Genomic DNA, 14,965 nt, shown 5'->3' on the forward strand with positions numbered 1-14,965 from the left:
GTAACCCTTTTATTTTTGTTTATTTTACTTTTCTATTTTTAGATTAACGAGTAAGTTCGATGAACCTGTTATTTGCTAACACTAGATAACTACGGTGTGATAATTCCAATACGTTCAAACAAACAAATTTGATGAATACACAATTATATCTTAATGGCAGTCAAAAGTTCAATTTATATTTCAATATTATAATATTTCAATATTATATTTGTATTGATTTTGACGTCAAATCTCACGTCTCTCCTGATTCTCTATATCTTTTCAACCGTAGCCGAGTTTCGTCCTAGCTTCCACTGTCGCATACTTATTCAGAGTTTCTTTCTCTTTTCCAATATCATATATGGTATGGTTAGGTTGCGAAATTCACTTTGACAATGGCTCTCGCTATCTCTCGATTCTCACCCTTCCTCAACCGTGATGGCCCCTTCCTCAACCGTGATGGCTAGAGGTTCATATTAGCTTCCACCGTCGCATGCTTACGGGTTTCTTTGTCTTTCTCTAGTGCATGCAAATTTTGGTGCTAACAGTGGTTATTGTCGGCATAATTAGGATCGTTTGCAGTCAATTAGGTGACAAATATGGTGGTTTAGTGTTTGATTCTGTATGTTTGAGTGAATCCACGATTTTGTTGTGAAGGCCGACATACTGTTGGCTTCGCTTGCTCTTGGTGAGCCAGGATTGTCGCGTTTTCTTGGTGGTGTCGTTGTTTTGTGGTATGGGTCTAGTTTGTCGAAAACATCAGTGTCCTGATCTACGACTTAGCTGGTTGTGCTGTTGTGGTGCCTTGATTTATAGCCATTCGTTCACAACGAAAGAGAGACTTTAAACTTTAAAGGGCTAGTTACAAGTTGTTAAAAGGTTCTCTTCAATGATACTTTTTAGTAATGATCTTTGCGATTACTGGTGGTGGTGCTTGGACATAGCACTTAGTGGTGGTGACTCAATGGTTTCCCTTTTGGGATCTATGGTTATTTTGGATCTTGTCAGGGAAAATAACCCAAGCGACTTATGTAAACCATTCTAGGGACAATATTTTGGAGTTTTGTAATACATGTCAGTCTCGTAGTAAGGCCGGCCTATTTTGCGGTTGGTCCACTTGCATTTCAATTCCTCGTGTTAGTAAGTATAGATGCATTTCATTTCAATCTGGTCTGGGTGCGTTTGGTGGGTGGCTGTCTGGTGTAGGGACTGGCTATGGTGGGACAAGGCGGTGCGGCGACGGAAGGAGTGGGCGCAGCGGCTTGTTGCTGTGTGGTGGCGGTCTGGTGGCGATAGGGCTTCTCGGTGGCGAGGGTGGCTTCTTGCTGCGCATGGTCTTGGCAAGGGGAAGTGGGCCTTGGGCCGTACCAATGTTCTCGGGCCTTTTGGGTGTTATTTTGTTATTGTTTTCAGTTTGGTTTGTTTATAGTTGTTGCTTGTTTAAGCATAAGTCCCCCCTCTGTTGAGCGGGGGTTTGGGAGTGTCCGTGTTGTGTCATTGCCATTGTTATGGTGGAATGGTCGTTCTGTAGCTCCATCTATACGGTTCGGTTTGTTGACCGTGCCGACTGTTTGTCGATGTGATAATGAATTACCCTCGCACGTGGTCTGGTGGTTTTGGGACACGGTGCTTGAGAGGGTGTTTCGGTTCATTGTCATTTTGGTGACAGGGGCGTATTTTTACTCTCTAGTTTGGATGCTACCTTCGGTAGCCCTAGTGAATGGGCGAATTTGGTGGTTAGTAGTTGGGCTTGTTTGGCTCAGGGTGATCGGTCGTTTTGGCAGATCTGCTACTATGGTTCTGGTTTGGTATGGGTTGTGTGGTCTGATGCCACATATGGTTACTCTCCGTTGTACTTTGTTTGATTATTAATATATTTCCTTATTCTCAAAAAAAAAAAAAAAAAAGATGCACTCCTTTTTCATGTTGCTACACCTATTTTATGCAAGTAAAATTGTTATTAGCTTTTTATTCTTCAAAGATAAGTAAAGAGAGGTTGTTTAGTCTCGTAATAGGGTCGCCTTATCTAATATATATTTCCCACCACGTGATCAAATCCTTTCAGCTTACTTTCTTATGTGGAGTTGGTCTACTTGCATTTCAATTCCCTTTGAGCTCATAAACATAGATGCACTCTTTTTTTCATGTTGCTACACCTATTCTATGCAAGTAAAATTGTTATTAGCTTTCTAATCTTCAAAGGTAAGTAAAGAGAGGGACGACTCCATATTAATTTTTTTTTTTTGGTCCCAAATTCTTTTTGGCCCATATAGTCATACATTAGTTAGAAAGGTAATATCTTATTTGAAGAATCTCTAAGAGATTTTAAAATAAAAAAAATAATCATTTTCGAGGATCCGTTGTAACCAAGAGGTGAACACAAGGTCATAACCTTTTCTAGTTCTCTCAAACTCTAGGGTTTGAGTAGAGAGCGACGGCGACACTCTTCTGAGGATCCGCAGATGTGGCGATGAAGGCGTTGATTGCGTCTTTGATCGTGTTATTGTTCAGCGTTGGCAGGTGTGGCGTAGATCTAAGTTGGGATTCGTTTCCGATCTCGGATTTGCGATGCTGCGTTTGGTCCAACAGACTGGGTGCGATGGGGTTGGATTCTGATCGCATGTTGTGGCGATGGGGTAGGCCACCTGAGTTCGGTGCGACGAGATTGACGCCGAAGGTTTGGATGTCCGACGCGGGGAGGTTTCTTGGCTATGGCTGTCGACACCTTGATCGGGGATTGACAGTTGAGAAGCGAGGGGAGCAAGCACGGTGGGGCGCTGGGTTTCAGAGTAGCTGCACAGCGGCGGTGCGATCTGGGATGGAGGCACGGCAGGGCGTGCTGATTCCAAGCGTGCGGCGATCGAAGGTGCAGCACAGGGCAGCGACGGTACCGAGTTTCCGCACCGGAGTTTGCCTTGACTGGGTGCCCATATCAGTCTTTTAGGTGCCCAGAATAAGGTCATGGGCTTGGGGGATGGGCTTGTATTCGGTCCAAAACAGAGCCCAATGGTTGGGCATGAGTTCTCCACAGTTTTGGATTTGGGACCCAGGAGGGGTTTTGGCTGCTTGCTTGCTCATCTGTGTTCTTCTAATTATTTCGGGTTTGCCGTGCTTACGTGCAGGCAGATTACTTATTACTGTGCTCTATAAAAGATCTTTGTATAATCACGCTGTGAGTACCACAATTGCGTGCCTGGCGAGCAGTGTTAATTGTGCTGGGACGAACATAGTTTTGAGTTATCTACCGATCTCTAGCATGCCCGAATTACAGATTCTACTGATTTGGTCTCCAAATCTCGAGGTCGTGGCAATGGTCTCATTGTTGGTAATTATCTTGAGAAGGCTGAGAAGTTATCTTCAGTTTTCTGTTAGTTTCTCTTTAAGTGATTCAGAACAGTATTTTATTGTACATGAACATCCTGCTGGTGTAGTACACCTTCTGGTTTGTTCTAGCTTAGCTCTAGCTTCAAGCCGTCTGTGGCTTGTGTATGCTCCCAAGATTTGTCGGGATGCCATTCTAAACGATTGTAATCGTTAAAAGTTTTAATGAATTCACTTTTAAAAAAAAAAGAGATTTTAAAATAAGAACTTTATTAGGATTTTCAAGTCAACTCTTTGATGAGTGTTTTCCCACACTATTCTATTAACTTTTTTTTTTTTAATGAAAATGTCAACTTATTGATTAATCAGTGAAATTACACATAATCAGTTAACAACTCACCTCTGTAAGACTGACAAAAGAGCCATAACCCAAGTAATTCAACAGTTTTAAAGATCATGAAGCATAGCCAAAACTACCCTACAAACATCCACGGGAAATCAAAGCGGCACACATGTTGCAGCCTGTAGGTACTTTTGGCGACATATCTCATTTTCGAGAACATATGAATTCCTTCCCCGGAGGAAAATGAATCCTTACAAAATAACAATTAAAGATAAAGACCAAAACCAGCCAAACCCACTTGTGACAAACCCAAGCCCAAGCCCAATCCCATCCAAGTAGTCCTAATGCCCCTTGCATTTTCCACCTTGCAGCCACCACTATCATTGCCACCATCGCGAGAAAGCACTCTAGCTTGGTAACCACCTTCCAGAAGACCAAAAGCAACACCTCTCCACCTGCCGAGCAATCCTGACCACCAACCAAAGAAACCATCTATAATCATCAAGGCCAAGCCATTAGACACTGACTGTGTTACACCAATAAGGCATACCCAGCCTTCATCCACCATAACCACCCTTTGGCCTTCACCTTGACATTGCAGATAAGTCACACAAACAACCACCATAGTGTCGCTCCTTACCGCACCACCACCAAACTGGGATGGTAGCCCAGAGTCAAGCTACCATGAAGATCACCATACTTGCACCATCGAGAAATCTGCTCGTAGGAAGCCAAAACCCCTTCCACATAGAGGAACCACTTAAATCGCAGAAACATAGCCGCCCTTAAAACTTAATTCAAAACCAAGTATATGTCACCGATGACAAGAGCCACTACCACCACCCTAATAATGGCCAATAGAAATAGAAGAACCATCTCCTTGAGCCAATTTTGCTAAGTTATTGTCGGAAGGCATCAACCTCAACCTCACTCTCAGAGAGAGAGTAACCTAAGCATCGCATAGTAGTCTATATTGAGGGTAAATTTTAACCTCAATATTCCAACAAATATATATGCAGTAGATAACAAATGGTTACTCTATCTGGTAGGCTCTCCTTAGGGTTTATAGGTAGCGTCTCAGCACGATGGTTTTGTACATGTATCTGACTCTCCTCGACCTCTCGCGAGGGTGTAGAGGCTTCGTTTGGCATTCTCTGGTATGGGAAAGTTGTTGCCTCCTTGGGTTTCTCTGCATCTCTCTCCATGAAGGAGATGTGATCAAATTTTTGACTTCTGATCGGGCTTTCAATGCTCTGGCACTTTCTGGTGGTGATGTGCCTCGTTGGTAGAGCCGACTCAGTTTGGGTTTGGGATCACGACACACTAGTGTGATGGCTCCATGTTTGGTTGTCAAGTTTGATGCGGCGTTGGTCGGTGTGCCCGTGGCTGAGTCTGGCTGTGGTGGAGTGTTGTGGTCCATTGTCGATACTAGTGGTGATGGTGGTGATCTTTCCTCTTTTGGAGAGGTTGACTATGGTGCGCATAACATGTTTGGAATTCTTGTGGTGGCGGCAGCCTGACTGGCAGTCTTGCGTTTTCTGGTGAGGGCAATTCGTTGGATAGTTTCCGGTTTGCGGAAATGGAGACGACGGCCTACTTCTGAGGATCGATGGCAGTCTGGACTAAGTGAGTTTCTTCTTGAGTTATGGGCCTGCGTAATGTGACTGTATTCTTTGGGTCTTGGGCTAGCTATTAAGCCTTGGGCCTTTCTCTTTAATAGCTTGGTCTATTTTTTACTTGAACCTAGGGAAGCCCCCTTTGCGTATTGTGGTTACGGGTTCGTAGAATAAGTTAGGGCGGTCTTCTTCCTTTGCCATTTCATTGTCTTGGTTCTTTGGTTATTAGTGCTTATTACTATGGTGATAGCATTTAGATTATCTAGGGTAGCCTAACATGACTTAATATTAACATGGCCCTCGCGGGTAAGTCATATTTGTTGTTACCTACTGTTGGTTCTATACTTCTATAAAAAGCTTGACATCCTATTCCATTAATATATATATATATATATATATATATATATATATATATATATATATATATATATATATATGCATTTCTATTTTGATATAATTATTTTGGATAATTTTCTATTTTGATTTTAGAATTACTAAATACTAGTTACTCTATGTACTTTTAGAGACTGGACTGTTTTAGACAGCACAAGACAAAGAGTAACTAGTATTTAATCCATTTTAGAATTTAACAAACGAGCTTAGTAAGAATCATTCATTTCCAAGGTTCGAAAAATCGCTAGGCTCTAGTCGGGCGGTGGCCAGAGGACTAGCGCCTAGGCGGTTTTACTTTTTTTAATTATTTAATTTATTTTTATAACATATGAAATATAAATAAGAGTTTATAACTTTATATAGAGTTAAAAAATATATAAAGGCTTGTTATAATTTTTAAATAAGAATATAAGAGCAAGCCCAAGCCCATGAATCCATCATCCAAAATAAATCAAGCCGTCCCTTGTTGTACACTTGTACTTTCTCTCTCTCTAAACCCCTAATTCATAAACTCAGCCGCTCTCTCCCCCTTTCTCTCTGCGACTCCGTAACTCTCTCTCATCTCTCTTGAGCAGTTTGCTTCTGATTTAGAAGAAAAAAGATCAATGTCTCGTACTATTCACAAGTTTACAGGAGGCCTCCAAGGTAGCAATTATTTGAGGCTGGCGGCAGATTGGTTGAAGACGGAGCTCTTGATTTTAGGATCAAAATGTCGGAGTCAAAGTGGTCAGATGCAGAAGAGGAGGAGGAGAGGGAAATGGAGTAGAGTTCAGATTGGGTAAGGAAGTAGAGGTCCGATGTTTGGGGAGAGCAGAGGCTGCGGGTTATTTTTCTAGTTTGGGGATCGAATGGGTTTAGGTTTGGCTGATGTCCGGCAAAAAAAAAAAAAGGAGGCGGAAGCCGCCCAGAGCGCCCAAACGGACGCCCAAGCCGTCTAGGCGGCGGCCTAAAACCCATCCGCCTAAGGCCTCCAATTATACATTAATCTCCTCGGTCTGCTGCCGCCCAGCGCCCAGGCGGCCTGGGCGGCCGTTTTTTAGAACACTGTTCATTTCAATAAACAACGATGAGATCTCAATAAAAAGAAAAACATATAAGTTATTGGATATACCTACCAGTAAACTCGCAATTCATGATTTAGGGTTCCCATAGTAGTACCCCACATTAGTTTTGACTCCTTGTAGAACACAAATTACGTGAGTATGATCAAAATCCATATTCATTGTACTTCAGTGAGAATTACACAACTATGATCTCCCCTCGAGATAATTATGTGCTTCATTATTTAAAGCTGGAGATTTCAAGAATGAGAGAGAGGCTAATTGATATTGCTTGTTGTGTTTTATTATGGATGTCTTACTTGAAGAAGCATGCGGTGATTTCTTTAATATTTAAAGTAGATTTCTTCATTCATGCTCATATAGTGAGACCATTTTAAGAAATCGTGATGGATAAGTGCATTTTAACCGAGTGTGTTAAATTTAAAAGATGATATTATGATAAACTAAACTATGAATTTATTTTTAACCATTGGATTTACTTATAAATCACAATTCCTCATAAACTATCATTTAAGTGAGCAGACTTCTAGATTTTGTTTATTTATCTCGTGCATATTTTGCTTGATAATGCTGAAATAATAATATAGTCCGATCACCATGTGTATATAATGTAATTTGATATTAAAGTTTTTTCATCTGCTGCATCGGTCCTCACTAAAGTCGCGTTATCTAATTGGCCTAGACCACCACATGACACTATCACGTGGTAATATAAGACTGTAAATAGAATTACTTGACTATGCTAGGAACTACCCGCAAATGCACCGCACAAGCAAAATATGTATAAGAAAATATGACTTGTGGATCTGGCGTGAGATCTTTCATCACGCAAAAACAACATTTGTGGATGAATATAATGTAATGATTTAAACAAATATATGTATTGGAATAGTAATCTTTGAGGATCTCAATATTTTTCATTTTCAAATTTTCTAGATCTCTTCTCATAGTTTTAGTTTGACGGAACGTACCTTTGCAGTTATATAAAACTTCTTTAGTAAATTCTAAGCTTCCTTTAATGTAGTAGCTAATGTTCATAAATCTAAACAATGAAAATAACAATTAATTGAAAGTAATGTAATAATTGAAACAAATATATATATATATATATATATATTTATGTTGATAAATCTAAACAATGAAAATAACAATTAATAGAAATTTCAACGATAAATGTTCTGTTTTATCATTTTTGTCCAAAAAATAATAATTGGGTAGTCCAATTGCTTCACCGTGACTCCTTCATTAATTCAAACAAAACTGACGGAAAACACAAACGTCTGTTATCCATATTTTCTCGTACTTTCCCGGCGATGACAGCTGTACTCCCATCGGTTATGAAATCATGACCCCGCCAACAGTCTCCACAATCTCTGGGATGCCGCCACCTGGACCATCCAACGGTCCACACTCAACCCATGACGCAATCAAAAACCATCATAAAAGCAGCGGGAGTAGACAAATCTCTTAACTACGCCACCATCACACGTGTCCTCGACGTGACAGTTCCCCCTAAAAACTTCCCAACCTCCACGCCACGTGGATCAATACGATAGGCCGTGAAATCGGGCCCATCGACTTTATCCACCACCTGCCTTCTCGTTTCTTCCAAATTCCATTTCCAATTTTATCCTGAAAAAATATAAATCACTCTCTCTCTCGCTCTCTCTCTTCCTCAAAAGTTGAATCTCGAGCGCGAGCCAAGCTTTTCGTTTCTCTCCTATTTTGCCGCTCTGCACGTTAGTTACCCTCTGAAACTGAATTGCAAAAACCCTAACCCTTCCACATCCCGCGTTAAATTTTCACTCTTCGATCTCACTCCCTCTCTTTCTCTCTCTCTAAATTCCAGATCTCTTTCTTTCCAGATTCGATTGGATCTCTCTGACCTTTTCTGTCTGTTTATTTGGATTCGGAGGAGGCCTTGTTCGATTTGATTTTCTCAGATTTGGATCAGTAAGGTTCTTCTCAATACGAATTTCGGTTTTTCTTTTCGATTTTGTGTGGTTTTGGTTATAGTTCTTGATTTTAGGATCAGACTGTTATCGAATTCTAAGGCTTATTCATTTCTGGACAGATTGGATTTGACAGAGTTGTGAATTAGGATTCGATTTTGGACGTTTGGTTTTTTGTTATTGAATGCTGTATCGGAAGCTTGGTGTTTCGAAGGAGAGTGGATTGATTGGCAGTGGAATTGGAATTTCGAGTGGAGTTGTATGGGAGAAGAGGATCGATTGACAAATGGGGGAGTGGAAATCGAGAGCTTCCCGAGAACTGAATTGAAGCGAGACCATCAGTGTCTCGTGGATGATACTGAGCCGGACTCTTTTCCAAACAAGAAGCAAGCCAAAGAGGTTTCGAATGAAGATATACGCTCCGAAGTTTCGAATCCGGTTGTGTCTCCCAAGGAGAATGGCTCTAGCTTTCAGGACATTACTAGCCAACCGGTGGAGTTGGCAAATAGTAATCAGGTAGAGTGTGGAGAAGTTACTTCTTCGAGTTTGGAGAATTCCAGCTCGGAGGAGGAGAGTTTGAGTGTTGGAGAGCCTGCTGAGAATGACACTGGCCAGATTGAGACGGATACAACTCGTGTTGTAGTTGAAATTCCTAAGCCGTCTAGTTCATCTGGGATTCGCAAAATCACGTTTAAGTTCAGCAAAAGAAAGGAGGATTATGAGAACCAGGTGTTTACTTCATTGAGTCAGACCGTACATAATGGGTTCGGAAGTGATTCATCCTATGGAGGTGAGCCTGGAAGTGACTTTCGAGAAATGGCTGGTACGAGTTGGGGGATTCGAGAAAGGTCATATGCTCATGTCAGGGAGTCGGTCTCTAACAAGGTTCCAGAGTGCTACCCTAGTAATGTTAAAAAGCTATTAGCTACTGGTATTCTTGATGGAGCTCGAGTGAAGTATGTTTCCACCGGGTCACAGGTACTTTATATACTAGAAGTGTGTATAAATTCTCTCATATGCTTGCAGTTTGAGCTTTTATTTGTCGAGAGGCCTGATAGAAATTGTACTCTTGGCAGGTGGAGCTAGACGGAATTATAAGTGGTGGTGGTTATTTGTGTGGCTGTTCATCCTGCAATTACACCAATGTAAGTTTACTCACTCTTCATATTTGACTATTTGTTTCTAGTTTAATTGAGATATGAGGTATGACTGATTCGTTTCATGATATCAACAGGTGCTCAGTGCGTTTGAGTTTGAGCAGCATGCTGGTGTCAAAACTCGCCATCCCAATAATCATATATTCCTGGAGAATGGAAGGCCGGTTTATAATATCATCCAAGAATTGAAGACTGCTCCACTCAACAAGCTGGATGAAGTGATAGAGGCAGTTGCTGGTCCTGCTGTTAATGAAGGGTTCTTCAGGATCTGGAAAGGTGATAAAATATCTGTACCTAGATAATATTCCTCACATTATAGATAACTAAGTAACACTTGCTCAAAACTTTACCATCTAATATTTTTTATTTATTTATTTTAATCTGTAGAATCTCTTTACCGCGTTGATGGGGCTGAAGTGGATAAAAGACATTCCGTGAAGCTTCCTAAATTGCCTCGGGTTCCCAAGAAGCCCAAGCTTCCTAAATTGCCTCATTCATTTCCCAGGTATCAAGCTTACACATTAGGATTTTCTCGTCTTTACCCTAAATGTTTGACATCTTATTCTGTCATGCAGCATTCTAGATTCCATTTCATTGATATTGGTTTGTTCAGCTCAGCTTACATTAGATAATATGCATTCTCTTGCATGGGAAAAACTGAAACTATATCTGTTGTGCAGACCAAGCTTCCATACTCCTTACTCTGTTATGCACCAGAAGAAAACTACTGGACGTGGCAATAAGAGAAGGTATCACCCTTCCCCTTCTTCTTTTCATTTTGTATTTGAGATTTCTATAAGTTGTTCCAATAATTTGCTAATTTTTTTATTGATCGGGAAATTTGTGCTATTGGTAGGGATAATGATCTGCACCGGCTACTATTCATGCCAAATGGGCTTCCAGATGGGGCTAAATTGGCATACTATATGAAAGGACAGGTATTTTGTTAAAAATTATATTCCCCCTGTTGAAGCTGGTTCCAGGTTTTAAATATATGCCATTTTCAAATTTTAGTGATCTAGTGATTAACTGATTATTCTCAGAGAATACTTGGAGGCTATAAGCACGGGAATGGTATAGTATGTAATTGTTGCAACAAAGAGGTAAATTCCGAGCTGCACAGACCACATTAAATATGAGTTATACATTTTATGCTAGACCCTCACTCCCTGATCTCTCTCTCATCAATTCCGTGCTATGTGTTTTTGAACAGATAAGCCCTTCACAGTTTGAAGCTCATGCCGGAATGTCTGCAAGGCGTCAACCGTGAGTAGCCTCCAAAGAAGTTTGGTAGTTTGTTTTAGTTGTTTAATGTCTCATATAGGAAAACCCATGTCCTTTTGCAGCTATCGTCACATCTATATATCCAATGGATTGACGCTTCATGATATAGCCACGTCATTGGCCAATGGGCAGAACCTTACGACTGGTGCCAGTGATGGAAGTGATGATATGTGTGCAGTATGCGGACATGATACCGGGAAGATGATTCTTTGTGATGGATGCCCTCGTGCTTTTCATGAAGGTTAAGATTCATTTTGAATTTTATTGTTAGATGCTTGGTTTTATTTTTGTTGAAAATTATACATCTTTTATTATTTTTGGGCTTTTGGCATTCCATCAGATTTCCAGATTTTTTTGTGATGTCTTTTTTGTCACAAGTAACTAAATGCCATGCAAAAGGCCCTGTTTTATCCAACTATGTTGGCTGGGCTAGTATGTCTACCATACTTTCTTTGATGATGCCTTTAGTCATTCCCTTGTTTTAGTATTTCAGTTGAACTGTTCTTTTATTATTTTTTATATTTTTTATTTTAAAAAAAGAGGTTTTGGTGGTTTTTGCTGCACATGACATTATTAAGTTTTGTCACTCATGAAGCACATTTCCCTCCCTCCCTTATTTCTGGGTCTAAATAGTTTCATATTGCAGCTTGTTTGGATTCAGAATGGATTCCTGAAAGCGATTGGCATTGTCCGAATTGTAGAGATAATTTTGAAAATGTTAGTAAAACTGCTGCTGGAGGATCTTCAAGTATTGCAAGACCAATTGTAATACGTTTGACACGGGAATTCAAAGCACCTGAAATTGAAATCGGTGGTTGTGTCCTCTGCAGGTGTGTTGCTATAGCTTTTATATATCATTCATTCTTCTGTACATATTAGGTTGTTATAAAGTGAAGATTTTTTTTTTCTGGGAAGGGCAAGTTTTCTATGAAATCTGGGTCGAAGGGAACTCATAGTATAAAGGTGCAGTAACTTGATCAAATTTTATTATTCCGACTGCATTACCTCTCTCGACATAATGCTATGGCTACAAACAGTTTCTTGGGAATACCACGTTTTAATTTGGATAATTAGTTTGTTTTCTTAAAGTGAAGAATGTAGATTATAGGTGTGCACTGCAGAAGTGATCTCTTTGATTGATTAACTCGTTTTTGTTTAGTTATTAGTTATGTTTAACTGTTAACTGTTTATATAATTTTTATTAGGAGAAACGACTTCAGTGCAGCTTTATTCGATGAACGAACGGTTATAATCTGTGACCAAGTATGTCTTGCCTTTCCATTCTTCTGTTCATATATACTTGGAATTATGTCAAATTATCTCTACCACTCATGTCATTGTTTTTCTCACCCTTGATTCTTATTCAGTGTGAGAAGGAGTATCATGTTGGTTGCTTACGGGACAATGGATTATGCGACTTAAAGGTGAGTTTTTACTTTTTAGTCATGCAATGGTTTGTACTTTTCTGTTGCTAGGGTAATAATTAGTTTTCTTTCACCTTACTGCAGGAACTCCCCAAGGATAAGTGGTTTTGCTGTGATGACTGTAATAGGATTTTTGAGGCTTTACAGAATTTAGTATTCAAGGAAGCAGAGCGGGTTCCAGCTCCATTGTCAGATCCAATAATCAGGAAGCATGCAGATAGAGGTATATTTATTGATGGAGTGGCAGATGATGTTCAATGGAGAATTTTCAGTGGAAAAAGTCGCTGTCCAGAACATCTACCATTTTTATCAAGTGCTGCTGCGATTTTTCGAGTAAGTATATGTGATTCCATGATGTATTTTGCCCTCATTGTTTCATATTTTTGTTCAATATTTCAAAGCACTTCGAAAATTGTTGCCTTCATGTGAACTGGGACTTGTTTTTCTTTTTCCTTCCCAATTGTTTGTTGCAATTCCCAAATATCCACCTGTGTGCGGATCTGGTAGTTGATGTTTCATATCTGTTCTCATGCTTCCATAAGAATTATGCATGCGTGTGTGTCTGTTACTCTTATGTATACAATTCTACTTCCTAATATATATATATATATATATATATATATATATATATATATATATATATATATATATATATTCTAATAGATACTATGCATGTGTGTGTGTCTATTACTCTTATGTATACAATTCTACTTCCTAATATATATATATATATATATATATATATATATATATATATATATATATAATAGATACTATGTTGTCGCCTTTTTGTTGGTTGTCTGAGAGAATCTACTCTAAACAGTTAATATTATCACTCTATTTTGCCTAATTATATGTCCTGTTTATTATTGCCAGGAGTGCTTTGACCCCATTGTTGCAAAATCTGGTCGTGATTTGATTCCTGTTATGGTATATGGGTAAGTAATCCCTTTTGTCCGTTGACATGCTTCTTAATCTGCAAAACTTGTATAGGCATACACTTGAGCCCAGATACAACAGTAATTGTTTCAGTCAAGATTGTTTGTGAATATTTATGTTACACCTTATAATGTTTCCAAATTGTTGAATGGGTGATATTATTTCGAGCACAAACTTTGTTAGACACATCATATCTAAAAATTAGATGTTGATGTAAGAATATTTCCGTTGGTCCAAGTAAATCTATAATCCCATTTGAAGTTTCAAACTTATAAGAAGGCTATAGACATTGATTTTTGTCGTTCTTGTGTAGCTTGTTGTGTTTGGTGGCTCAATGTTAGATTTCTGCTAACGGTAAGCACTTTTTTTTCATTGTACTTCAGGAGAAATATTTCAGGCCAAGAGTTTGGAGGAATGTATTGTGTTGTCTTAACAGTGAGGTATGTTGCTGTTCTGGTATTATTGTTGCTTCTTTTTTCTCTATTGAAACTGTACTTAGTCTTACACAGTTGATAATCATCTTGTTTCTGATTCTATTATTTTGGACAGGTCTGTTGTTGTATCTGCTGGTCTTCTTAGGATTTTTGGTCGGGAAGTTGCTGAGCTTCCGATTGTGGCTACAAGTAGAGAACATCAAGGAAAAGTAAGCATGGATGTCGAATCTGAAATCCTCACTTGTCCAGCTGATATTACTAATCTGAGAACTAGTTGCTTGTTTGTGTTGGACCTCATATGTTTGTTCTTCTTATAGGGTTATTTCCAAGCATTATTTTCCTGTATAGAAATGTTACTCCTTTCCCTGAAAGTGGAAAAACTGGTTCTCCCTGCTGCTGAGGAAGCGGAGTCAATCTGGACAAAGAAATTAGGCTTCCAAAAGATGAGGGACGAGCAAGTAAGTGAATTGCCATACTTGTTTGCTTGGCTTGCTTGCTTAGAATCTTTTGTTGGTCTCTCAAATGTGGAATGTACTAACAGCTGAATATTGTTGTCTCTCAGCTATCAAAATATATGAAGGAGGTTCAGCTGACGGTTTTCAGGGGGACATCGATGTTAGAAAAGATGGTGCGGTCGATGGATTGACAACTTGTCGATTTCTTGAAAAGTTCCTGATGTTAGATTTAGAACATCTTGCTTTTTTTATATATTTATTTTTGATAGTGATTCATGTTTCTGGTATGTCTCCTGGTAGTGATTCATCTCCCCTATGAACCAGCTGATGAGTAGGGAAATGAGTTGAAGAGAAATATGTAAAAAGAAAAAAGAAAAGTAGTGCATGCTGACCTTTTATTATGCATGCATCCAGCATTTTTTTTTTCCTTCTATTTTTTTGTTTTTCACGTTTCAGGGATAATGTATCACGAAATGGTCCTTTTTGAAAATGGAAAAAAGGAAGTATCCATTTTTTTTTTGGTTGTAAGAAAAATAAATGTCACCAGTTTTTACTTTTTGCTCTTTTCCTGTTCATGAACTTGGCATTTTGGCTATTTATTGTTTTC

At 39.3% G+C, this 14,965-nt stretch overlaps 1 protein-coding gene across 2 annotated transcripts; it reads left to right on the forward strand.

Moving 5' to 3' along the window:
• The first annotated feature begins 8,354 nt into the window (after positions 1-8,354).
• Positions 8,355-14,921, forward strand: LOC133720669 (uncharacterized). Of its 2 annotated transcripts, none has more exons than XM_062147087.1 (19): positions 8,355-8,671; positions 8,788-9,643; positions 9,742-9,810; positions 9,900-10,098; positions 10,210-10,327; positions 10,503-10,571; positions 10,679-10,760; positions 10,866-10,925; positions 11,036-11,088; positions 11,169-11,347; positions 11,753-11,936; positions 12,312-12,369; positions 12,474-12,530; positions 12,615-12,863; positions 13,407-13,468; positions 13,853-13,909; positions 14,019-14,112; positions 14,221-14,361; positions 14,466-14,921. In XM_062147087.1, the coding sequence occupies exons 2-19, from the start codon at positions 8,927-8,929 to the stop codon at positions 14,547-14,549; spliced, it is 2,532 nt and encodes an 843-aa protein (XP_062003071.1). In that variant the 5' UTR covers positions 8,355-8,671; positions 8,788-8,926; the 3' UTR covers positions 14,550-14,921. The 2 variants fall into 2 exon arrangements, with proteins under 2 accessions (XP_062003071.1, XP_062003070.1); XM_062147086.1 differs by having other exon boundaries at positions 8,355-8,666.
• The last annotated feature ends 44 nt before the right edge of the window (positions 14,922-14,965 follow it).

The sequence above is a fragment of the Rosa rugosa genome, chromosome 7 (genome assembly GCF_958449725.1).
Source record: "Rosa rugosa chromosome 7, drRosRugo1.1, whole genome shotgun sequence".
NCBI lineage: Eukaryota > Viridiplantae > Streptophyta > Magnoliopsida > Rosales > Rosaceae > Rosa > Rosa rugosa.